General features: G+C 43.5%; 1 protein-coding gene across 5 annotated transcripts in view; it reads left to right on the forward strand.

Annotated features, from left to right (window-relative positions):
* ADAMTS9 (ADAM metallopeptidase with thrombospondin type 1 motif 9) overlaps positions 1-20663 on the forward strand; it is a 162532-nt gene extending 141869 nt beyond the window's left edge. For 4 of the 5 annotated variants that reach the window (XM_086367020.1, XM_086367022.1, XM_086367023.1 and 1 more), the window contains 7 exons: positions 191-285; positions 400-494; positions 589-722; positions 2519-2610; positions 7601-7705; positions 17159-17253; positions 19154-20663. In XM_086367020.1, the coding sequence (XP_086223146.1) occupies positions 191-285; positions 400-494; positions 589-722; positions 2519-2610; positions 7601-7705; positions 17159-17248 (611 nt within the window). In that variant the 3' untranslated portion in view covers positions 17249-17253; positions 19154-20663. Of the gene's footprint in view, positions 1-190; positions 286-399; positions 495-588; positions 723-2518; positions 2611-7600; positions 7706-10270; positions 12418-17158; positions 17254-19153 lie in introns of those variants that run through there. The other variant, XM_086367021.1, reaches the window with a different exon arrangement.
* Positions 20664-27381: the final 6718 nt, after the last annotated feature.

Below are 27381 nucleotides of genomic sequence, written 5' to 3' on the forward strand. Positions count from 1 at the left end.
AAGCCACCTTTCTGGATCTTGAAGAGCAGGTCTTGTTGTTGATGCGCTTGCCTGCCCTTTTCTGGAATAGAGAATTTATTTTTGAGACATTGGCTCCCACACTGACCAATGTGCACATGAATGATGTAACCAGTCCCGTTGGCAGCCACTGCAGACTCACAGCTCATGCTCATGGATCTGTGTATTCTAGGCGAGTTGCCCCAGAACTGCAAGGAAGTGAAAAGGCTGAAGGGTGCCGGTGAAGATGGGGAATACTTCCTGATCGTCACAGGAAAGCTCCTGAAGGTACTCGTCCGAGCTCAGTCATTATCCCTGCACTGCTTTCAGAGCCGGCAGCCCTGGCTGTCTCGGTCCCATTTCCGAGCCTCCCTGGCAGGTTTTGTCTGGTCTGTCTTTCAGGTCTTCTGTGCAGGGATGCACTCTGACCACCCCAAGGAGTACATGACACTGGTCCACGGCGACTCTGAGAATTTCTCTGAGGTTTACGGGCACAGGTAGGAGAGCTCCAAACTCAGAAGAGCCCGGACCACCTGGAGATCCCTAGAAACGCCTCCCCATCCTCACCAGAACGTTCTCTCTGTCTTATAGGTTGCACAACCCAACCGAATGCCCCTACAATGGGAGCCGACGTGATGACTGTCAGTGTCGGAAGGACTACACAGCAGCTGGGTTCTCCAGCTTCCAGAAGGTCAGAATAGATCTGACCACCATGCAGATCATCAGTAAGTCCCATAGCACATTCTGGGGCGTGTGTCCGTGGGTCTTTCCATTCAGGCCCTGACACATCCTGCTCAGGGGTTGGGCTGAGGCCCAGAGGGTACGAAAATGAACTTACGATCCAGGGATGACAACCCTGGTCTAAGCTGCCTGAAGGTGGGGTTTGCTCCACCTTTGATCACTGTGGTCCCCCCAGTGCCTGGAAAGGGCTGAGCAGTGGGCAGTGCTCCATCAGATTAGTGACAAATGAACAGAGGAGACAGAGGCACATTAAAGGGGTGCCATCATAGTGGGGAAGTCAGGGCAGCGTCTCCCAAAACATGACATCGTAGTTGAGACCTTAAGGCCAAGTGGGAGTGAGCCAAGTATTGAGTTAGGCAGAGCAAGCGTGGGAGCAGAAATTCTGAAGGACGAAGTTTTAAGGGAGCAGATGCAGACTCTGAAGCTATGAAATTTACGTAGCAGCATTCACCCCACCCCGGGTTCCCACCAGCAGTGTATACACACGGGCACATGTGCACACACATGCACACGTGCGCACACACACACACACACACACGAGCATAAAACTAATTTGCTCTGATGGCCGATTTACAGAAGAAAAATGGAGGACAGAATTACCTATTTTTTAAACTAGCCTGCCTGTGGGCTGATTTCATACTCTGGCCGACACTGCATTTTTGTTAGGGACAGTAATCATAGGAGTGGTTAAAGACAGCTCAAATATCCCAACCTGTTCCCTCGAATGGAGGGAAAACAGAAATAATGAATAATTAAGTTTTTTTCATTAACATTGTTCCTGTAATCTTGCCTTGCTTTCCTTTGGAGGTAGATTACACTTGATTTGTACCAAGATATTTTTAATTGCCTTCAGCCAGACTGATGAGGGCTAAGGGCAGAGTCTGCAGTTTCCCACTTAAATACTGCCCCAGCTGAGACCCAGAGCTTCCTGGTGCTGAAGCTGGAAAAGGCAGGATGGGGGACTCAGATTTCCCTCCCACAAAACTGCAGAAAAGATTGAGGCCTTCTCTTGCTATTCCCAAAAGACAAAGCAGAAAGGTTTAAAAAGCTGCCTCCGGTCTCCAGTCCCCACCAGATTTTGCAGGATTCTCAGTCTGTCTCCTCCCAAGCTGCCTTCCCCATTCTCCCAGCTGTTCTCAGGACCTACACGAGGGTTAAAAACATGAGCATTGTTTTTATTGGCTTTTTTAAAAACTACAAGTTAGCCCCAAACTTGAGAAACTGCCATTAATATTTTCAAGATGTGGGTTCTAATTGCTCCACATTTTGGCAACTAGACTGCCTGGGCCACAGGAGGACAGCTGAGCCTCGGGGAGGAACTGCTAAGTAGCTGGAAATGCTTGGTTGGCTGATTTCCCCAGTCCTGCAGCCTCCAAGGCGGCCGCCGTCTACAGGAGGTTCACAATCATCCAATTACACTGCATTTAAGCGAGGTGATTCACACAGTTATTTGTATAGGAATCGAGTCCAGAATCATCTGAAACCCCTTTTTTTGGCTTCCATACTGTGAGGAGACAGACAGTGCTGGTAAAACCCAGGGAAGGAAGCTCTCGGAACCACAAATACAGTGACTGGGGGAGTGGGGAGCAGAGCAAGTGTACATCTGGATCCATTTGCTCACTAATCATATTTTGGATTGTTTTTTTTAATTTCCCATACCCTCTTGTGACTTCTCTAACTCTTCTTCTTCCCTTCTGTCTCCTTGTTAATATCCTGTCCAAACTCTTTCTCCTGCTCTCACCTTTCCCCTCCCTTCAACCCTTTCTCCAAAACCCCACAGCCACTGACTTACAATTTGCCAGGACCAATGAAGGACATCCCGTCCCCTTTGCCACTGCTGGGGACTGCTACAGTGCCGCCAAGTGCCCACAGGTACGTGCCAGGGACACCAACCCACCGCCCCCAGGGACCCACACCCCTCCCTGGCCACCCCGCCCCCACCCTGGGCTGCATCTGTTTCTGCAGATGTAATCATAATGGCAGCTCTAGCTGCAAGGCAGTTTGGCCACCTGTATCCAGGCCTCACAGATGCTCCAGCCTCTCAGCTCCTAGGGGTGCTTCCTAAGGAAGTGGTCACGGCCACGAGCCAGACTTCTGCATTCAGCAGAATGCATCAGTGATCATGGTAAAAACTTAGAAACAAATCAGATATCAGATGGCAAGCTTTGGTTAAACAAATGATGATGTTGGTAAATGTTTAATGATTGGCTCTCCAAGGGATGGAGGCAGGGGGAAGCAGTGGTTTGTAGCATTTGCCCCTTTCTGGGGTGTCCGTTTTCTCCCTGACTGGTTTCAGGTTGTCAGTGTCCTATCACAAATAGGAGAGTTAGGGAGAGATGCACACGGTTGTTTCTCAAAAGGCAGTACAAGCAGATGCCAACACTCTGCTGTCAGACGTTAAAAATTCTGAATATTGCACGACACAGAAAACCTGTCAGTCCAGTTTCCACTGCATAAGTGTGCAGTGTCTGGACCAAGAAGTGCAAAGCTGTCTCCTGGATTCTGTCTCCAGCAGAGCTGCTCAGTGGCCGTCTTACCCATTCGACAGTTGTGCAGGTTTTTGCCTCCTTAGAGGTGTGGCTTGTTCATTTGACTTGCCTTTTGTAACAGGCTGTTATAATCATCCTTGGCTCACTTTGCCAAGTAGGCATCAGTCTTTGCCAGAGGCTTCTGCAAGGAGAGGACAGGACACACGTAATGAATTAGGTGATTCTGGACAGAAGATCCTGGCCCCAGTTTTTTCCGCTGGTTTACATGAGGTCTTTATAAAGCTGTTGTCAAACTCCATGTTGGAAATCTTTGTGTTGCTGTGAGCCTTCACAGGTTCTAGGAATTGGGATTGGGATCTGCTCAGAGTGCCAGCCACTGCCTCCCCAGGATGCATTTACACACAACCAGAGACCATCCAAAGACAAACACATCTGAATTTTCTTTTAACGACGTGTTTTCTCAGCCCCAAGCTTTAGAAAGTATTGCTAAACATTTTAGAGCAGTGAAAAGGAAGCTCTCAGGGGAGAAAGAAAATAAACAAAGGACAGAATGTTAAAAGGGGCCTTTTCTCCATTACCCAGGAATTGAAAAACTTTTGAAGTGCGGTTTCTTTAGAGCACTTGATGACTTCAAACACCCCATTCGTTTGGGTTGCATTTAACAGCTTATAGATTGGCTGTCCCTGCCCTTTTCAAATGCCTCAGGATTTTCTTGTTTCGATATGTGCATCTTTGGTGAAACTTAAGTAAATGAGAGGTAATTTGCATTTGATTATTTTAATAACTCAGAGACAAAGGAACTGATTGATTTGCTAAATCCTGACACTAATGCAATTACTAAGTGAGAAAAGTGAAGCCAGTATGAGGCTAACTTGTATTCTTTCCAGTTCATTCTTTAAATCGTGTCAGATACTTTTAGAATTAAATTCCTTAGAAGTTTATTGAGCACCAACTATGCTGATGAAAGGCGGGAGTTTTTCAAATCACTTTTCCAGGGAAATGCCTGTAGAAAGCAGGACTGTGCAAACTACTCGGGAGTCCTGCTTGTCCTCTGATCTGTGACTGCAGAGGTATCAAAGCAGAGCGATGCTGTGTTTGACAGTCTGCTTCTTTTTCCTCCTCATCCACTGCTGTTGCTTTAAGGATCTATGTATCATTAAGGGTGGGTTCCCCAAGAGCCCTCGCAGCCAGAGTGCATGTTGTTATCCTGATCACAGTGCGTGTGGCGTTATTCTTACTGCTGGTGTTATGAGTGTCTGCTGAGTGTTCACTACACTTGAGCCACTGTGCTCAGCATTTCTAAATCAGGGTAGCATGTAATCATCCGCAGCGTTCTGTGAGAATGCGCCCTTTTTCCAGATGAGGCAGCTGAGAGGTGTGGAGAGGTCAGGTGATCTATCCAAACCCACGCTGGTGCTCGGTAGAGGCCAGATTTGATGCCAGTGCATCTGAGTCCAAACCCATGAAAGCAGACGTGTCTGGCTGGTCCTGTTTTCAGACAAGACTTGTACAGCATACACCCTTGTCCAGCAGAGAACAAAAGCCTCCCTTTGTCAAAGCTACATCTTTTGCTGACCTTTCTGGAATATCTAGTGTATGCATGCCTTAATCACCTTTACTCTTAAATCAGCAACAGGAGATAGTAGCTAAAACTCTCATGCCCTTTAGAACCCTGAAGATAAGGCCTATGGGGACAGAGAACTGGAGCTGGAAAGGACAGTAGATCTACGCTCCACTGATGACAGGCAACTTTCAGAGTGCTAATTATCAACTAGGATGCTGGCTAAAAATGCAAATCCCTGACCCTGAATAGGCCAGAGAGAGAATAAGAACAAAAACTTGTTTATCACCTGCTCTGAAAGGGCAGATCTAGCCAGCATGTAATCCGCTCAGCTACGTGCTCAGACACTGAACCTGGGGATCAGCCTGACACATCCTGGGGCTAGGAACTTGCTCCTTCTAAGGACTTTGACGTCAAAGCGTATCACGTCTGTCTTCTGAGATGTAGGCTTGTCAGGCAGTCTTCATGGGAAACAGGATAAGGAAGGAAAGAAGAGGGTATCCTTGGCAATAGTGAGGGCTGGGCATTGTGATCTGTGTGGATGCCCTCTGCAGGGGAGGGAGGTTAGGAAAGTAAGAATTGGCCAGGTGGGCGAATGCAGCATCCAGAAGCCAATGTCTAAGGAGGCTCGGCAAGGAGGGTTTTGAGCATCTGGTGTGACCACAATCACAGATACCTGGGTATTGAAGTCACTCAACACGACAACCACTAACATCTGCATAGTACTGTCATAAAACCAGTTCAAAAAATATTTTAAAACATCACGTGCTCTCTGCCAGGTAATGGGCTAGGTGTGTCATATCTTCTGCATTCTGTCTTATTACCCATTTACAGATGGCCTCAGGAAGGGTAACCCGTTTGCCTGAGATCGCACTAAAGGCAGAAGAGTCAGGATTCTAGGATAAATTCCTCCCCCTGACCACAGCACGACTGATGTTTTGGGCTGGATAATTCTCTGTTGTTGGGGACTAGGCTGTGCCTTGTAGGATATGTAGTAATAACTCTGGTCTCTCTGCATCAGCTGCTGGTGGCTCACACACCCACCAGCTGTGACATGGCAACCAAAAATGTCTCCTGAGGTTGCCAGATTTCCCATGGGGGCAAAAATGTCCTCTGATGGAATCCACTGATTTAGACTGCACTAAATTCTCCCTTCACCTCTGTGAATAGGAACGCTCTTTGTTCCCAGTGTACAGACGTAGGATTTAAGGCCCCTAAAGAGTTCATAAACTGTTTAGCATTTATGGAACCAACATGGAGAGGAAACCTCCAAGTTACACCTGATCCTGGAAGTCTTCATGGAAGAGCTAGGAAGTAATATTGATATTTATTAAGACTATATCAGGGTTTTCCGAAGGCTCAGCTGGTAAAGAATCTGCCTGCAATATGGGAGGCCTGACTTCGTTTCCTGGGTCAGGAAGATCCCCTGGAGAAGGGAATGGCAACCCACTCCAGCATTCTTGCCTGGAAAATTCCATGGACAGAGGAGCCTGGCGGGCTGCAGTCCATGGGGCTGCAAAGAGTCGGACACGACTAAGCGACTAAGCACAGCAAGACTATATCAAGTGCCTCGTCATATGTTACAAACCATAACTGATATAAATAGGCAAAGCAATGCCAAGTCCCACCCCTCAATAAGCTTACTGCTATAATAGAGAGAGAAAACTAGCACTTACAAAACAATAAGAAAATGCAGGACTAATACCAATATTTTTGAACATCTGTTAGGGACCAGCCATACAGCCCTCAGCTAATTTCATTTAGTCATCACTATACTAGTCTGAGGAAGGCACTCTTACTATTACCTTCCATTTTACAGATGGACAAACTGAGGTTCCTACAGGGTAAATCATCTGTGCACATGAAAAAGCCGGCTTTACACGTAGGTCTGGTTAGGTGTGAGCCTCCACCTCACTACTCTGATGTATTTAAGACCATTTTGACAAAAAACTGTGTCCTAAGACTCAGAGAGGAAGCTTTCACCCACTGTCTGCAGTTCTTGCAGAAAGCATACTTTTTACTCCCAAACTGCTCATGAATCTATTTAAGATGCCTTTGTGGAGTCATTTTTGCAAGAGAGAAATACACAGAGACAGATGGAGAAGGCAGGAAAGGCTCTCTGCTGCCCTGTCTCCTTGGAAATAAAAATGGAAACACCCGAGGCCACGCTTGGAAAGGAATCCCACAGCGCAGCTGGGAGGTGTGGGTTCCCTGGGCCTGGAAGCTTGGCTGGTCCCTACCTTGGTCCAGCGCAGGCCGCGCGCGCCCTCTGCAGGCTAATCCTGAGAACGCGCCACTCCTTTGAAGTCTCGCCCCGCTGTGCTTAGGACTCGGCGTGCTCAGCGCGGTGGGGAGCTGAAGCCCAGGAAGCTTTGGCAGCGAGATCTTGTTAAAAAAATTACACTGTGGCATTTTGTTCCTGTAGGAATCTGATAATTGTGAGCAACATCAGGGTTGCTGTGTTAGGGACGCAGAATAGCGGTGGTTGAGAGTGAGGACTTTGAAGTTAGGAAAATGTGAGTTGGGCTTTTAGTGTCTCCTGGAGAAGTTAATCACCTTCGCCAGGCCTCCCTGTCCCCATCTGTGAAGAAAATCCCCTTCAGATTGCTCTTGCAAGGATGGATGAGATGATGCATGTAAAGTGCCTCGTTCAGAACCGCCCCCCACCACCACCACTACAAAGAACCCTCAGTCATTAGTTAGCTATCATAATGAATTAATATCTTTCTCCAGGTTACCTTTTTATTGTGTGGGACCTTTGCTCAGGATGTCACGTGGACTAAAAATCTTGTTCACTGGCCATTTATTCCAGGGTCGTTTTAGCATCAACCTTTACGGAACCGGTTTGTCTCTAACTGAATCTGCCAGATGGATCTCCCAAGGGAATTATGCCGTCTCTGACATCAAGAAGTCCCCGGTAAGGGTCCCCATGGCTTGGAGGATGAGTTCTGTTTTCTCCTCCTCTTTCCCTCCCTCTGAGGCTATGATGCTAAAGGAACTTCCTCAAACCATTTTACGAAGTGTCAGGAAGAAAATTGAGGACATAAATGGAAGGTTGACGCGTGGACAGGTGAGTGGAGCAGAGTCTTGCTTACCCTTCTGATGAATTCTTCCCAGAGATGTGAACCGGAGTACCATGGGAGCAATTAGAAGGATGCCAAAAGCACTCAGCAGCCTCTAAGGGCGTGTGTGGCTCAGATATCTTGCAATTAATTAACCAACATGCAATTAACCTATGCGAGCTTAGGGACAGTGATGTCTGTTTCAGAAGAAATGAAATAATACAAAAAGGGCTGGAAAAAGGAGTCATTCATCAGGAGGGTTTCTGGAGAATGAGAGAAAAACTCACAGGCTCTACAAGTCAGTTCTTGCTCTAAAATCTAGCTGTTCACAGTGGGATCACCCCAGAGCACCCGAATTACCTGGGAGCTTGTTGACAATGAAGATTCTGGGGCCCCAGAGCTTCTGAGCAAGACCGACAGCTGAGCAAGCTCTCAGAGGGACACTCTGATTCCGCTGTGGTCTGCGTATGTTGCTTAGCCTGGGGGTATGTTAGAGTCACTTGGGAAAGTTTAAGATGCATGTACCTGGACCCCATCCAGATTCACTCAGGGAATCTGTGACAGGGGCAGAATTTGAAATTCCCCAGGGGTGTCTAATGTCTAAGGTGGGGCAGGAAGCGCTGCCCTTTCCAGCCAAGAAGTTCCGAGGACGAGGACGAGGGGCAGGAGCTGACCCACAGGCAAATGGGAAACTTACAATGTATGGCCTGTGGCCACAGTCCTGCCACAGCTGTGACCTCTGTCTCAGGGTCTCCTCAGAAAAGTAAGAAATTGAGAGAGAAGAAGAGGACTAGAAAGTGGGATATTACTCCAAGGTGAGGTTGCCAACAAAATGCAGGATGCCCAGTTAAATTTGAATTTCAAATAAGGAAGATTTTTTAATTTTTTTTTTTTTTTTTTTACTATAAGCATGTCTAAAACATTGTATGGGACATACTCTTTCTTTTAAAAGAATGTGTTTATCTGAAATTCACATCTGATTAAGCATCCGGTGTTTTTATTTGCTGCTGCTAAGTCGCTTCAGTCGTGTCCGACTCTGTGAGACCCCATAGACCCCATAGCCCACCGTCCCTAGGATTCTCCAGGCAAGAACACTGGAGTGGGTTGCCATTTCCTAAACCCTATCAAAATCCGAATATAAAGAAACAGCTCAATCAGCCTGCTTCCACCCAGGAAGAGAATAAACATCAATTATAATGTTCCAGAACTATTTCAGAGGTTTTTTTAGCTTCAAGGGTTAAATCTGTGTCTTTGAGGAAAAAAAAAAAAAACAACTTTTCTCTTTGAAAGTCAATTAACTCCTTCAATTCTGATTTATCTAAATGGCTATATTGATTGCTTATAATTTAATCATTAATTTTTTTGCTTGTACTGAAAGAAATAAAGAGAACTGAGAGCACACTTGCTGTGCTTTACAGTGGGCCCAGAAATTATGTTCTTATGTTCTACTATATATTATGTTGCAGTGACCAAGAGAGACAAAAAAAAAATGCATTGCCTCAAACGTGGTCATACTTAAGCCATGATTATGTAGAAAACCATATATGTAAACAGTGTTGAAACCTTAGTTTCAATTTTGTTAGTGTCACTGCAGTGTTCATCCAGAACCTAAAAGTAATTGCAGCCTGGGGCGCCACCTCGTGGCGACAGTGATCACTGCCCTGCGGAGATGGGCTGATTGTTCCCCTAGCCTTCCGGGGAGGTTCCGCCTGTGCTGAAGGGAATTGGTTTCACAATTGCCTGTCAGAAATTTTTTTTTTTAATCTTGGTGTTCCATGACAGCTCAGAGAGACAGCTCAAAATTAGTCTCAAGGGTCTGTCGAGCACTCCTTATTAATCCCCATGAGCCAGAACTAAGCAATCTGTAGCTCCTAGCAGCCCCCAGAAACGAGGTTTTGTGTGCCTGACCTGCTGTGTGGTCCACAGAGCAGCATCCTCTAGGGATGCTCCATGAAAATAGGCTTCCGCAGCCTAAGACACTTGCGGGAAAATTGTATATTTTATTTCCTTCTGTAAGAGTCACAGTAACTAACCATGCATGTATTGGAGGTTGGAATAAAGTGTACAGGAAGGAAACCTGTGTGGTTCTATTGAACCCAGCATTTCCCTAAATCAGTGGTTCTCAAACTTGGGCCAGGACTTGCTAAAACACAGCCAGCCTGGGGAGGGGCCTGAAATGTACATTCGCAACAATTTCCCAGGTGATGCTGATGCCCTGGTCTGGGACCACGTTTTGAAAACCACTGACCTAAGTTAAACCAGTCACAGAGCCTTCTCTTCAAAATCAGACCTTAATTTCCCCAAATTACCATTGTTCCACACAACACACTTTGAAAAGCTGTGTCACATCCTGCTCCCACCTTGCCTTACCACTGTCTTGCTTCTGAGGGGCTGAAGCTGGTCTGCTCTATTTTGCACAGATCCTGGCCAGTCCTGATCGACTCCAAACAGCCTTGCTTTGATTCAGTCCTCTCATCTTCACGCTTCACTTTCTTTCACTTTTCTGCCGGGAGCACCAGAAGGAAAAACACAATGGAATCCTCCATTTTCTAAACCTGCTTGGTGATAAACTGTTTTTTCCCCAAGAAAAACTAAAGGAAAGCTCCAGTCATTCAGGGTAAAACTGAATTACCAGAACCACTTGTAGGATGGGTACACGGTCTCACCAACAGGAACAGACCTGGTAAAAAGAAGTCTGTGTCAGGTTCATTACTGGCTGCCCGTATATGTGTAGTGGGAAGAATTCTTTTTTTTTTTTTTTACTGATAAGGATTTTTGTTATTGAAATAACCTTTGTTACTGAAAGCGCCTCTGTTTACTGGACAGTTTACATGCATTCAGTCCCATTTCTCCAGGTTACTCATTGAATTCTTGGGAGAGCACTGAAATCAAAGCCCACAGAAGCCGCAGAGTATAGTGGCTAAGCCTCCAGGCCCTTAAGTCAGATCACCTGACATGCTTTTACCAGCTCTGCCATCGTGGCAAGTTATTTAACTTCTCAGGGGCCTCAGTTTCTTCATCTATAAAATGGGTATCATGGTGGTCTTACCCAGTTGGGTTCTTGTGGAGCAAAAATGAAATAGGGAGATAAAGCTGTTTGCATGTCACTGGACAGGCAGCAGGGGCACAGTAAGTGTTGGCTGTTAATTTTATCACATTTTCATAGGCTTAAGGCTTGCCATAAGGTTGCAGAATTGGTCACGGTGGTGAAAGATGAAAGCTTGCTTGTGATGGGAGGATGGGATTGCAGCCTGAGCAGAGGTTGAGCCTGGACCTGGCTGGTACCCACCACACCATGTGGATTTTGTCCACACGGGCCCTTCCTCACCCAGGACTGAGGCATATGGGGCACCTCCTGGGTCCAGGCATGGGCTTCTAGACAAATGCTTTGACTGTACCAAGTTTCTGCTCTGTGGGTGAGGGGCAGCCAGACAGAAAGGGGGGAACTTGGCCCACCTGTAAGATTGGAGAGAAAAGGTTGGCATTCTAAGCTCCTTCGCCAGTGACATTCTGTGCTTCCCCAACTCATGAGCGCACTCAGGATGTGAGAAGATCCTCAGCCCCCATCCGGGAGAGTCCCCCCTGCCAGCACTCCCCCTACCCCAAAAGATGCCCATTCTCAGAGCTACTATCTCGCCTTCCGTCCTGGAAGAGGTTCCAGAATGGTCCTCAGAGCCAGGCACAGTGAAGGCAGGTTCCTGTAAGCAGGGTGGGAGGGGTGTCCTTGGGTCTCTGTGCTGCTTTGTGTTCCTAGGGGATGGGACAGGGTCTGAGAGGAGCTGGGAGCCTGTGTTTCTGAAGGCTGGGTGCCTGGCCCTGAGGCCTAACCATCACTGTTTTTCTGAGGGAAGGGCTCTAAATCCAAGAATTACTTTGAAATTAAAAATTAAAGTTGTATTACTATATGGGAGATGGACTCAGTTCCTATTTTTTTTTTTTTAATCTTTCAGTTCATTTACAATCAATGGAGTTTAAGTAGCATGAGAGAAATGTATGTGTGTGTAGCAAGCAAAGAATCAGTTCTTTTTTATCTACTATAAGCTGCGTCCTAACCCACAATTCATTTGTGAAAATTCAATTATCCACCAAGTATAAAAATCATACATTTACTACAGACAAGTGGAGTGAAACTACCTTTTATATATGTGTACATTTTATTCTGTATGATCCCATAGAAGTTAGATATTTATACATTGTGTGTGTGTACATTTGTGTATGTGTGATTAGGACTTTATTTGGGAAAAAAACAAATACTGTTTTTTTTTTTAACGGGCAGTTTCACTCCCAGCAGTTCCAAAGAAATGTAAATAAGCACACTTTAATCAAAGATGTGCTGGCTTTCCTAAATTACGTGAATCAACCTCCCTTGGTCATATTGACTGAAGAAAGCAGAGAAAAGAGTGAAAAGTATGAACTATAAACTGTTCTTAATGGAACACAGAGTCGCTCATTTTAATTATATGTAATAGCTCAAACTCTGCTAACAAAATATTTGTTGAAAAGAGAATTTTAAAGGACCTGCTTTAATGGAGAAATAAAAATGATTTACAGTTAATGTTTCATTGTATGAGAGTGGGTACTTCAAAAGTGCTGGAAAACATACCTTTTTCTCTGAAATAGTTACTGTTTCCATGACAGTCATGTTTATGCTATTTATTTTCTCAGTACATATATTTTTTATTCTGTACTAGAAATAAGTGTTAGTTCAACCTTTACCTAAATGACATTAATAGAGTCCTAGTTAATGAAGTAACATGAACATTGCAGAGCGAGTATCAGCGATTTTATAATTACCCAGACTATTCCTTATCTCCATGAGAACAGGCTGTGATGGAAATTCACACATTAAAAAGCACTATTATGACAATGATCACTAATAATTGAGCACGTACATTAGGCCAAGTGCTATTCTGGGCATTTTTATGCTTTCTTTCATTTGCAGCAAACCTATGAGGGGAGACGTATTATCCCCATTTTACAGATACACCAGAAAACTGAGGTTTAAAAAGGTTATTTAAAGATATGATGCAAGTCTGAGGCAATCTGATCTCTGCTGCTGGGGAAGGAAGAGTTTGGGTGAAAAAAAAAAAGCTTTAATGAGACAGAAGGCATTTCTACTATGTCAGCATCCTTAAGGCCACCAGACCTATATACTTCAGCCTAGGGGAAAAGTTCCTGGCTAGAGAGCCAGTTGATCTGGCATCAGATCTAGTTGATGATGTCAGACTAGCTCCAGAACTAACATGGGCCCCTAAAACCAAGATCCACTGGGGTGATGGAACTCAGTCTTCCAACTTATTCTTGTGCATGCATGCTCAGTCACTCAGTCACGTTTGACTCTTTGTGACTCCTTGGACTGTAGCCCGCCAGGCTCCTCTGGCCTTGGGATTTTTCAGGAAAGAATACTGGAGTGCGTTGCCACTTCCTCCTCTGGAGGATCTTCCTGACTAAGGGATCCAGCCCGCATCCCCTGCGTTACAGGCCCATTCTTTACCACTGAGCCATCAGGGAAGCCCTCCAAGTTAATCTCACTCATAATCAAAAGCATGCAAATTTTTAAAAGAGTGAAACTTATGTATTTTTTTTTCTTCAAAATTTCTTCAAAACTTTTTCAGCTATTTTTCTTTTTTTAATGAGATTATCCATTGTTTTCAAAAGACTTCCATATTGGGCCATATGAATCAAATATGGCCCAAAGAGATTCTGAAATGTGCACACATGTAAGATTCACACCAGCATTAGTCCCAGTGGAGAAAAACATCATAGATGCCAAACCTTGTGCAGGAGTCAGGGGTGGAGGGTGGCTCACATGACATGGTAATTTACAAACTGGGATATGATGCCGCAGTTACATAAGGGGTTTTTCATAGCATGGGGAAAGATTAAGGGGGCTGAGTCACAGGGCCATTTGAACTGCAGCTCACAGAGAAGAGCGTACTTGTTCAGCCTTCCTGGATTCATTCAACAAATGTGTGTTTAGACCCCTGCTAGGTTCTGGGGACCCTAGTATTCTAACAAGGCACTGGCCTTGCCATCATGGGGCTTACATTCCAGCGGGGGAAGACAGACATAAAGAGAGAACTACCCCATTTTATAGGGTGCTGTGCAGCTGCTAACTTGGTCAGAACTATTTCTCAGAGGAAGTGGCTTCTGGGCTGAGTTCTGAAGAATTTACCAGACAAAAGCTGGTAAATGCACACAGAGTCCAGTTCACACAGAGAGGGAAAGGGCAGAGAGTTCCAGCTAGAGGAGCCTCACGTGCAAAGGCCCTGTGTTAAGAGGCATGTTAGAGGAGCAACCCAAAGAAATGCAGAGGACAAGAACAGAGCAAGACAAATCCAGACAGGTAGGACTATACAAGGCTAGAGACCAGGGTTCAGCAAACCTTTTCTGTAAAGGACCAGATAGTAAATATTTTAGATTTTGCCATCCAGGAGGTGAAAATCATGGATATTACATATATATTTATACGACAAGAATGAAAACAAATTTACACAAAAAATTTAATGATTAAATTCAAAGCAGAATAATAATTGAGTGTAAATTTTTGTTATCCAGAATCTACCAAGGAAATGAATGAAATATTGAGAAAGGATAACATTTTATTTAATCAGTGTTCTCTGTTACCAAAATTGCTTCGAAGTGTTTATTTGTTAATGCTGATCTGAAATGAGATGTTCTGCACTTCATCTTTATGAACGTCTATTTTCAGAGATAGGTATTGCCAAACACTAGTCTCGTCTACAACCACATCACTTTAATTGAGCATTTTCATGCCTTGGCAGCTATTGGCGGAATTCCGTTAGATTTTACACTTGGTATTTGCCTTTCTGCACATCATTACATTACAGGTGAATCACTTGTACTTGAAGGTGAGATGGAAGCTCTCCTCAGTTACCTCATTAGATGGATTTTGAAATATGAAAATTTCCTTTGCACTTACATCCATGTCCAAAAAGTGCTGCTGAAACTGTAGTTCACACTCACAAAGTATATCCACTATAAATGTATGTGGAATAGCAATAAAGCTTCTCATTTTTAACATTTGACAGATTGGGAAGTGTACAAAGCACCTTAACATGATTTATGATTCAAACAATGTTAGTTGTTATTGAAATGACTTTACCACAGTATAACTTTAGCCTGTAAGTGCAGTTTTTGCCTTGTAATTTTAGCTTCAGTTCATTAAGAAACATTATCAAGTCAGCAGCAAAAGATAATGTCCAAAACCATTAAGTGTTCAATGACAGTTTCTCATTCAGAAAATTATTTATCCTGTCCCTGAGCTCAAAATTCATGATAAAACTTTACCACTCCTACGTCATCCAACTGCTGGATGTTAGGATAAGTCAGAGTATTCAACTTCTCGTCCTGATAACCAAATTCCCAAAACTGATGAAGATTAAGTCTATGATAGAAAAAGAAGTTCATTATTAACACCATGGGTTCGATGACACTGGATAGGGTCTTGTATTTTCCACAGTGAATAATCACAGGCTTTAAACATCTTACATTTTCGCAAGCTTTGTAAATCGGTCCAAATAAAGCTTTTCCTTCTCCACACATGGATCTTACCATTATTAGTTGTCAACACATCTTAGCAGATTCCTCTTCAGTTTTTCTGACTAGTGTTTTCTCTATCTCTTTGACATACTGTCGCCCATACTTCTTCCACACAGAGCGTTCATAGAGACTAATTATTTGGTTCCTTCACAACTCAGCATGGTTTCCTCAAACAACTGAAAGAGTATCAGTAAAATCTATCTTCTCATCAAAAACTGCAGGAAACCATTCCAATTTGCTTCGTTTTTAAATTGTTTATTGATGTGGCTCCCAAATGTCATTAAATTTTGGAGCAACTGGTCTTGCCAAAAGGATAACAGTGTTCAACAAATTGATTTTCTCTGGACATATGTCTTCTGCTGTTCCAGTTAAACAAGATTTCATGAACTCACCATCTAGTAGACTGTTTTCTTTATGTCGCTAACAAACGCGCCACTTGGACGCTTACATCTTTTCATCTTTTATCCTTACTCACTTTGATTTCTTATTTTTGTGAAGAATTACACTATGATGAGATAGTCTAAGTTTTCTGAATTCCTGAGCATTGCTTGCCTGGGAGTTGGGAATACCATGCACATGCTAAGTGTGATGATATTGGTGTATAGCGTCTTCTTTTAGCACAACTTCCGTGTCGTTGTGTGCTTTCCCGTTGGCTCGGTGGCAAAGAATCCACCTGCAATGCAGGAGACGCAGGGGGCACAGGTTTGATCCCTGGGGCTGGGAAGATCCCCTAGAGGAGGAAGTGGCAACCCACTCCAGTGTTCTTGCTGGGAAAATCCTGTGGACAGAGGAGCCCGGTGGGCTACAGTCCATGGGGTTGCAAAGAGTTGGACATGACTGAGCACGCATGTACACAGTGTCATTGCATGATGAATGCAGTGCTTTGCCATGTAAATGTGACAAAAGAATAATCCATCCTACTGTACCTTAAAAGTACAATAAAGTCTACTTTTTGTGTCTTTTCTTATTTTGACATACACTGGTTATTTAAAAAAAAAAAAAAGAAAATGTTATAATACTGCAATAGGCATGGCACTCAAAACAGGTTACAGTGTATCACTGTGACTTGTGTGTGGAGTAGCCCTGTGAGGCTGTGAGATCAACCACTCACCCTGCTGTTGTAACAAGAAAGCAGCCAGGACATGAGGAAAGTGAATGGATATGGCTGTATTCTGATAAAACTTTATTGACGGGCCCTGAAATTTGAATTTTTTGTGTTTTCTACCTATCAAGAAATAGTATTCTCGGTTTGCTGCTTCCCAACCATTTAAAAATATAAACGCTCTTCTTGACACTGGTAGCTATGTCCATAATCAGGTTAAAAGCAAAGCAATTCTTTTGAGTGGTTTCCTTTGGTTCTTGATGAGTAGATAGATTTCTACTGAGACTCTTCAGCTGTGTGTTTGAGGAGAGACCATGCTGAGTGTGAAGGGACTAAAGATTAGTCTCCATGAATGGTCTGTGTGGAAGAAGTGCAGGTAAGGATATTTCAAAGAGGGTGGGAAAGCACCAGGGCCAAAAGACTGAAGTGCACTCTGTGAAGATACAGGCCGTACGAACACGGGACACGCAGGCCATCGCTTCTCAGCCCCTGCTTTAGACCATGGAGAGGATGTTGGTCCCCACTTCTGCTGAGAAGTCCTACCTGCTGTACATACCGGAATGAGTCCCACCAAAGCCAGTTCAAGCCCCAGAACCATAATAGCCAAGCAGGTGGACTAAGATGATGCATCTTTTTTTTGCAGGATGGTACCCGGGTTGTCGGGAAGTGCGGTGGTTACTGTGGAAAATGTGCTCCGTCCTCTGGCACTGGCCTGGAGATTCGAGTTTTATAGTTAAGGTAAGTGTCTCTGTCCCTCTCTCTCTCACACTCTCTCTCTTGCCCTCTGGCTCTCTCTCATTCTTTCTGCAGTCTAATGACTAGCAAATGTAGGTAGGTCACTTGCCCCCAGACAGGGGAAGCTGACCCACTGCTTTTCAGCCTTGTGTCTCCTGCCCATCTGTCCTCGCACGCCTTTGGCCACCTGCTCTCCACCTTGGATGTGCGGTCCCCAGACATCCTGCACCAGGTTCCTCTGCAGTACTTATTAAAAACGCTGCTCCCTGGGCTCCATCTCTAGAGGTCCTGCAACGTTGAGTGAAGGTGGATCTAGGAATCTGTATTTTTAATGCAGGAAATTCTAATGCAGAAGATTCGCAGATCAGCCTTTGAGAAATACTGCCAAGGGTATTACGAGAGTAATATTAATGACAGTCGTTGACCACTGACCGTGTGTCAGGCACCGTGCTGGGTAGGCATTATTTCCGTGCATCCTCACAGGGAAGCCACAGTCTGGGGCTGTTACCCCCATTCTACAGACGGAAGCTGAGATCCACAACAGTTAAGCAGCTGGCTTAAGTTCGCCATGGATTTCCTTGGCAGAACCCAGGAGGGTTCTACCCACAGCCAGTACTCTCAGTTAATGAACTCTTCTGCACACTTGTAACTCACGATGTGATCCAAGGACCAGCCTGATCTGTATCACATGGGAGCTTATTAGAAATGCAGGATCTCTGGCCTCATTCCAAATCTTCAAAGTCAAAATCTGCTTTTTAACAAATGCGCAGGAGAGTTTCCCTGTTAAAAGTTTGACAGTTCCTGTCGTGACTACATTATGCTGGCAAGCGCTCCCTCTGCTGCGCAGAGAAGTGAACTGATCACTCTTTTTTCTCATCTCATTGCCTTTCATGTGTAAGAGATGAGCTCAGCCAACTCAGGCGACCCTCCTACATCTTCCCTCAAGCTTCCACCAGCCCATTATCCTTTTTAGGCTCTTCAAGATCCTGGCAAAGGAGTATATAGCTGACACTTGTGTATCAGTTTCAGTGTTTAATCATCTATATTAAAAATGATGAACTTAAGGTAGAAATACTTCCACTGCAAGAAGCAACAGGGAAAAAAAAAGGAAAATGAAAACAAACTTACTGTCTTAAGTAACTGAGATGTCTAAGCAGTGGTCTGTCTCCAGGCGTGGTTGGATCCTGAGGCTCAGAGTCATCGGGGCTCTCTCTTTCTCCATCCACCAGCAATGCTTGCCTCTTGAGTGACTTCATTCTCGGGCAGATCATCTCCTCCACACCATGGTCCCTGGCAGTTCTAGGTTTACATCATCTTTACATCTCATGGCCCTTAGTAAATGCTTACCTCTGACATCTGTTTTGCACAAGAACTCTAGCTCTGGTTTGTCACATGGCCATTTCTGAACCAGTCACAATATCCAGGAGACTGGGATCATGTACCCACCTAGAGTCAGGTGACTGACAGCTTCATTTGGAAGAGGGATGGTTGCCAAAGGACCAGAAAGAGTTTGTTATCAGAAAAGAGGAGATGGAATAAAGGAAGGCGCAGTCAGGAGATCTCCATTTGATTTGTATTATGTATATTTTATATCTAATAAAGTGTATTTTATACATATCTTATGAGTAGTAACATTTGAATGAGCATATACACATAATATTTGCATGTCTGTACCAAAGGACTAGAAGGAAATACACCAGTATGTGAAGAACATTATCTCAGGCTGGGGGAATCACAGGCTGGTGGCTTTTTATTTTATTCTTATATATCCTTGAAATTTCCAGTTTCTTGTAGCAAGCATTAATTTAAGTTCTATATGTAAAAATTTCTGGCTTACCTGTTCTTGACTTATGTCATTTGAGACAGAAGATTTACATTTCCTGGTTGGTTCCTTTGCTTTCAGGTGCTCAGAAGAGGAAGCCATTATGGGATGGATGAAGGATAGTGATGAAATACCTCCACCTTAAAATTTGTGTGTGTGTGTGTGTATGTGTGTGTGTGTGTGAGCATTTGTGTGCCTGTGTGTACATATGCATATATATATACTTATATACACATACATATGTATATATGTGTGTGTGTATATAAATGTGGAATAACCTAATGATGTAAAGTTTAATATTTATGTTTGAAATTATTTATTGTGATGTAATATTTTTGTACGTAAAATGATTCTATTATGACTGCCTTTCACATTATTTCGTCCCCTGCAGTCAGACCACTGCATTTTACGTACTCTACATTATATGTAGTGCTATGACAAAAGTGATCCTTTATTATCACGGTACACTATTGTTTACTTTCTATCTGTAAATGTTTTATGTTACTTTTTTTTAATTGTAATTTTTTATAAGAAACAACTTAGCTACCATCAAGGTGCTATGAGAGTTGTATGAGGATATTGTCGGCATTTCTAGGAATGTGTCATTAGCCAATTGGTAATTTAGTGATGTCACAGGTTGTACCAGCTATTAATTATGTTAAGTATCTATTCAGTTTCTTGTGATCTCTGGGAAAAAAAAATTGCTGCCTTGGTGCTAATATTGTGTGTATTTAAGTGATAATCAGGCTCAGAACTGTAAACACTTTTAATAGAAGGGAGAAGCCGAAGGACAATTTTCAATGGACAGAGTCACTTGAATAAAATAAGACCAATTGTTTACCCTTGTTTTTAAACATGGCTTCTTGGGAAGAGAATGGGACTTTGTTCTTGTTGTTATTCTTATCAGTACTTTGCTTCAGTTAATGGTGCCTTCGTCCCTCTGGTTAAAGAGAGGGTCCTTCAAGCAGCTTCATTACAGAGTGACATTGAGCCAATGAGAGCCGCTCAGCGTTTTGCCAAGATACTCTGAAATGGTGTCTATGTCAACAATTGCGACAGAGGATGCATGGGGGGGCGGTGAACTTCAGCCCCCCAGCACACCTGGAGAAATCCAGAACCGGAATCCTAGTCATCAGGATTGCCTTTTGCATGAAAACTTTGGCTGGTGACTTAGCCCCTTTGAGCCATGAACTTTAAACCCTGTCAGTGTCCGTGGCTGCTGCAGTAATTGGCATTCAGGAATAAAATGAACTATGGAGTACAAGATGCCTGAGTCTTTCTTATCTTTGGATCCATTCATCTGTGGAAGTCCTGTTTGTTACTTCTTTCCAAAATGGAACTGCCAAAGCCATGGTCTTTCTGCCCTTCCAGCCTGATGGAAGAAGAGTCGTCACCCGTCAGACACTCGATTTGAGAAACCTTCCCACTTCAAGAGCCAAAGAGATTAGGAGAAACCTGTCAGTATTCTCCAAACCCACACAAACTTCAGAGTGCTCCAGGAAGTTATATTCAATGTATGAATAAGTGTTATTCTCCTTTATTAATACATTGTGAAAATATACTGCGAATAAATACCATGACCACATCCAAACATTTGTGTTTCACGTGATTTCTGGACACTTGATTCAAGATGGGATGAACATGCCTCTAGTTTTGTTTTGTTTTATTTTTTCTAGTTTTTAAGATTACCATATTGAGAAGAAATGCAGGCTTTCTTAATCGCACTGATTGCATTTGCCATTCTGGAGACAGATAAAGAATGGGGACTGTCTCAAGGTTTGTCTTTTCACCACTTAAATCAGTTAGTGGAAGTGGTTATTCTGAAAATCAGACAAAGAAACCTCTTGTCTGTGCAATGGGGAAACAAGTAACCAAACAGAACAGAAAATTTAAGTGAGATTTGGGGGCTTAATTGTTAATTTTCATGTAACAATATTTCTATTCTAGAGACTGATTCCTGGAAAATGAGAGCTTTCCAAAGAGATCTAAAGAACAGCTAATAGTAAGTGAACATCCCTGTATGCAGGAGCCTTTACTAGATTGTTTTAGTTTGTTCTCGAGCAGGTAATAGACTTAGCATCATTTTTTGAAAAAGCAGACAGAGCCTTTGAGATGCAGATGGGCCCACATTCACATACAGTGAGTAAGTGACAGTCTCAGAAAGAACTTTGGCTCTGATTGGGTTGCATGGCCACTTCTGAACGAGTGACATTGTCAAGAGGGCTGGGATTATGTGCCCTCCTAGAGGCAGGTGATCAACAACTTCAGTTGAAAGACCAGCTATCCCAGAAAAGAAAGGCTGTGCTATCAGAAAAGGGTAGATAGCATGAAGACAGGCAAAAGGAACACATCTCCACTCAAGATTACGTGTGTGTGTGTGTGTGTGTGTGTGTGTGTTTGCATGCACATGTATGTGTACATGTATAAAATCTCCAGATCCCATGGCTTGCACCATAGTTTCATAGTTTCTTGTCAGCCCACAGCTTCATCTGAGACCTGGGTTCCAGTCTTTTGTCTGATGTGTACTGACTATGTGATCCTAAACCCCAGTTTCCTCATCTGTAAAATGAGGCTGTTGACATGCCTCCTGTCACATGGGATTGTGTTGTATGAAGATGCTTTAGCCCTGCGCTAGTGGTAGCAAGTAGCAGTACTGCAAATGGGCATCAGTGTATCTAAGCTGACAATGTGGAAGGCATGGATTCTGTATCAGTTAGGAGTTGTGTTCAGCTTCTAATTACAGAGACCTGACTGCAATGGCTTACACATTAAAAAGTATATTTCACCATTATGTAGGAGAAGCCTGAAGATAGGCAATTCAAGGCTGGTATTGTAGCTCCACAAAATCATCAGAGATGTCATTTCTTTATCTCCTTTCCTCAGTCTTCCATATTTCCATGTGGCTGCCAGAGCTCCAGCAATCACTCCCAAATTCCAAGCAACAAAAATAAAAGAGTGGGGGGAATGGTCAAAAGTAGCCTAGTCCCAGCTTTCCGTTTTCTGAAAGGGGTTTTCCAGAAACATCACCCAACAAATTCCCCTTGTATCTTCTCAGCCAGAATTGAGCCCTGTTCTTGAACCTAAGCTGCAGAAGCAGTAGAGAATTAGGGTTATTTCTCAGGGTGTGTTGCCAGACTAAATGAAATGAGGAATCTGTTCCTAGAAGCAAAATGGATTTGACACAAATAACTATTAATAGAAGTCTCTGCAACGGGATCAACTACAGAGACAAGAGGAACAGTTTGGAAGCAATTATTGCAAAGTAAGCCAGTGATAACAGGATCTGGGTTAGAATGGTGACCGTTGTAATGGTGGAAAATTTTGAAGTGATAAAGGTAATAAAATGCACAGGAGCTGACCATGGGTAGATTCAGGGTGGACTGTGGAGGAGAAGACACTGGTAGGATTCAAAGATGAGGTTTCATTTGCCTGCAAATGAATACAGCCAGAGTGATAGAAAGGTGAATGGTTGGATGAGTGAATGGGCAGACATAATCTCTATAGAATCTGTTAATTCTTTACATTTTTATAGCACTGCACAGATTAAATATTGTCTTTCTGTTCTACTCATTTACCCGAATACTGTTCATAGCACATCTACTAATTTCCAGTCGTTGTTCTAGGCACTAGGGATGCAGCATTGTCCAGCTGACCCTTGAACAACACAAACATTAACTGCCCAGGTCCACGCACATGTGGGTTTTTTTCAATAGGAAATGCTATAGTACTACATGGTCTGTTATTGGTTGAATCTACAGATATGAAAGCACTATGAATACAGAGAACTGACTATAAGTTTTTATTGGATTAACTACCATGTTGTTCAAGGGTCAGCTTTATTATTTAGAATACAGGCTAAGAGGCTGTGCCAGGCCCCTGGGGCCGCCATAACAGCACATCACAGACCGGATATTCTAAACATCAAAGATGTGTTCTCTGGCAGTTCTGAAGGTCAGAGTCCGGCATCAAGGTGCCCTCAGGGTTGGTTTCTGGTGAGGCCTGTCTTCCTTGCTTGCAGACAGCTGTCTTCTCACTGTGTCCTCAGATGGCCTTTCCTTGGTGTGAGCACTGAGGACAGGAGAGCGATCTGGTGTCTACCTCACTTCTTATAAGAATACTAGTCCTACAGGACAGAGCCCTTCCTCCTGACCTCACTTAATCCTTACAATCCATATCTCCAAGTTCAATCACAGTTGGGGTCTGGGCTTCAACATACGAATTTTGGAAAGACACAATTCATTTTATCACAGAGCTGTGACAGAGAGACCCCAGAATAAGACGGGCTTTTATTTTTCTCTTGTTCACCACACAGAGGTCAGCAGACAGCTGAACCTGGTCAGCGACTCTATTCTGTATGTCACAGAGGACTTGGGCTTTTTCTGGTCTGTGGCTTGGCCTTTCTCAAGGTGGTGTCCTTATACACAGTGTCCTCACTTATACACAGTGTCCTCACTTATACACAGTGTCCTCACTTATACACAGTGTCCTCACTGTGTCTGTCCAACCCGTGAGAAGAGGGCAATAATTTTAAGGCAGTACATGAAAATTAATGAACGACTTTTCTTAAACTTTTTATTTTATACTGAAGTGTGGTTAATTTACAATGTTGTCTAAGTTTCAAGTTTATAACAAAGTGTTTTAGTTATGCATACACATGGATCTATTCTTTAAAGATTCTTTTCCCATATAGGTTATTACAGAGTGTTCAGTAGAGTTCCCTGTTCTATACAGTATGTCTATTGGTTTTCTGTTTTATAAATATTAGTGTGTATATGTTAATCCCAAACTCCTAATTGATCTCTCTGCCCTCCCCCTTCCCCCTTCAGTAACCATAGTTTGTTTTCTAAATCTGTAGGTCTGTTTCTGTTTTGTAAATAAGTTCATTATTATCAAATTTTTTAGATTCCACATATAAGTGATGTCATGATCTATTTATCCTTGTCGTAACTTCACTTAGTCTGTTAATCTCTATATTCACAATTTATTAGCAATTGCTTAGATGCACAGCCTGATCTAGAAGCAAGAGAAAATGTCACCTTTTTCCAACTTTGCCTCACTTGCCTCATTCTTTTAAGGATCCTTGTGATTGCACTGGGCCCATTAGATGATCAGGGTGATCTCTCTATCTTAAAATCCTTACCTTTATCACATCTGCAAAGTCCCCTGTGAAAAATAATATCCCGTGTTCTCAGATTTTGGACATTGGGTTGTGGACATCTTTGGGTGTGGAAAGAAAGGTCATTAGTCTGTTTACTATATTTTCCAAACATGTAATGACCCAAGAGATTGACCAAGCGTTGACATGATTGTCCAGAACCCCAAAGAGCCACACCGGCCTTATGTCAATGACTCTTAGCTACAAGAGAGGGATGTTCTCATAACCCCTGTGCCTATGTTCTGTACCCACATAAGCCTGAGTTTTCCACCTGCATTCCAAACTCTGCAACAGTTAAATCACCTGATTGGGTTTTCCATCTGGCCCTTGTGTATATACATATCTGCCCATCTTGGTCCAAAGACTTCTGAACTTGGCAAGAATTTTGTGGTTCTGCATATGCTTCCTAGGATATAGAATTCTTATGACACTAAAGTGATGATGCACTGAATTTTGATAGATGTGCCTGCCATCATATAGGGCCGTCTTTATGTTATGACCGCCTTTTAGGACTTGAGCCACTCTCAGGTGTAGACACTTTCATAGGTACAATGCCTTTTTCATCTTCTTCATCTTTCTTGATAAGTCAGGATGTTTCTTCAGTGCTTGGTGCTCAGTTTCACAATGCGATAGAATGGGTACACATTCTATATGGGAGCCTGTTCAACTCCAGTGCACCCTGGGCCAAGGCAGGGGACTTCAGGGGGTCCTTGTGTGGTGCCTGGTCATACCCCCAAGCTTAATCAACATCTCTAGGTATGGGGCCTGGGGATCTGCCATTTTAGTAGGCTCCCCAGGTGATCTTATGCACACTAGGGAAATGACCCTTCCAAGCATCGTTTTTCACACAACATGAGGCTGTCAGGCAGTGTCATTTTCCTTCATCCCATCACCCCAACACTGAGTATTTGTCCATGGTGGTCATGCAGTCAACACCCACAGGCTGTAGAACAAGATGGAACGGCTTGTGTTGGTCACCACTGCCTAGCTGTGTGATCTCAGACAAGACTCTTATACTCTCTGGCCTCACCTTCCTCTTCAGTGGGAGGAGGGACAGTAATGGTACCCATGTCACGTGGTTGCTGTGAGGCCACGATGTGCTGATACACTGAAAGCATTTGGAATGCTGCCTGGCATGTGGCAAGAACTCAGTGTCTCTTAGCTATGAGAAAATGGCAAAATGCTATAGAAACCATTTAATTTGGGAAAGGCTGCTGTGGGAAAGGCATAAAGGTATTGGCCCCCGCTCTCACCTGCACTCCATGTCCTGGAGTTGAGAAAATGAGGTTTCTGTGGATATGTCCTCCTTAGACTCCACTTGCTCACAGAATACTATGGTTCTTTCTGTTTTCCTTCTTTTCAATGTGAATGAAGGCTATGTATCAGAGGATACTGTCAGGACTAGAAGGGACCTGAAAGGATATATAGAGCAACAACAGTAATAATAGCTACATAATAAGCATCATAAAAATTGCATTTATTGAGCATGTACTATGTGTGGTGGTTAATTGTATGTGCCACTTTGGCAAGGCCAGGGTACCCAGTTTTGAGACAGACACGACTCTAGACATTGCTGGGAAGGTATTTTTTTCAGATGTGATTAACATTTAAATCAGTAGAGTTTCATTAGCGCAGATTACCCTCCACACTCTGGGGGAGCCTCACCAATCCGTTGAAAGTCTTAAGAGAAAGAGTGAGGCCCCTGAGGAAGAAGGAATTCTGCCTCCAGACTGCATTCACATGGCAATGTCAACTCTTCCCTGAGTCTCCAGCCTGCTGTCCAGCCTTGCCAACGTCAAATCTGCTAGCCTCCACAATTGTACAAGCCATAAAATTAATTTCTTCCCTAAATAAATCTCTCTAGATAGATGAATCACAGATAGACAGATGATAGAAAGATATGGTCTAATATCATTGTTGTTCAGTTGCTAAGTCATGCCTGACGCTTTGTGACCCCATGGACTGCAGCATGCCAGTCTTCCCTGTCCTTCACTAGATCGTGGAGTTTGCTCAGATTCATGTCCCTTGAGTCAGTGATGCCATCCAACCATTTAATCCTTTGTCATCCCCTTCTTCTCTTGCCTTCAGTCTTTCCCAGAACCAGGGACTTTCCCAGTGAGTCGGTTCTTCATATCAGGTAGTGAAAGTATTGGAGTTCCAGCTTCAGCACCAGCCCTTCCAATGAACATTCAGGGTCGATTACCTTTAGGCTTGTCTGGTTTGGTCTGCTTGCTGTCCAAGAGACTCTCAATAGTCTTCTCTAGCACCACAGTTTGAAAGCATCAATTCTTCAGTGCTCTGCCTTCTTCTCACATTTGAACATAACTACTGGAAAAGCCATAGCTTTGAATATACAGACCTTTGTCGGTGACATGATGTCTCCACTTTTTAATATGCTGTCTAGGTTTGTCATAGCTTCTCTTTCAAAGCACACACATCTTTTAATAGTCACCGTCTGAAGTGACTTTGGAACCCAAGAAAATAAAATATGTCACTGTTTCCACTTTTTCCCCATCTATTTGTCATGAAGGGATGTAACAGATGCCTTAATCTTAGTTTTTTGGATGTTGAGTTTTAAGCCAGTTTTTTCACTTTCCTCTTTCACCCTCATCAAGGGTCTGTTTTATATTTCTATGTATAGAGATATTTATAGCTATAGATATATTCCATATGTGCATATCCGTGTATGTGTATTACAGGTAGACTATAGGTAGAGATCTCTTGTTGGTTCTGTCTCTCTCTAGAACCCTGACTAAGACACTATGTGACAGGCCAGAGCCATTCTGTCACACAACTCCAAGGGGGTGCCATTCACCCTGAGCCCTGAATACTTTGCACGTGTCCTCTCATGGAACCTTCATGACAGCTCTCTGGTGGAGCCACTCGTTTTATTCCCATTTTAAAGATGAGCAAATTAAGGGTTCAAGAGAGTCTGACAGCCTGTCTCACAAAGCCAGGGGCTTAAGCACTCAGCATAGCTGAGACCTGATGCAGCTGTGTCCAGGGCATTCAGTTAGTTAGAGGGCAGTGCCAAGACTAGAACCCATTCCTTCTCACTCCCAACCCACCGACTTTCCACACCAGAGAGCTTCTTCACAGACAGAAGAAAATATTTAGAACTTTGTTTCTCATGAGCAAGCAGAGGGAAAGAAAA

The sequence above is a fragment of the Bos grunniens genome, chromosome 22 (genome assembly GCF_055505025.1).
Source record: "Bos grunniens cultivar Pamir isolate PY7600 chromosome 22, Bosgru_T2T1.0, whole genome shotgun sequence".
Taxonomy (NCBI): domain Eukaryota; kingdom Metazoa; phylum Chordata; class Mammalia; order Artiodactyla; family Bovidae; genus Bos; species Bos grunniens.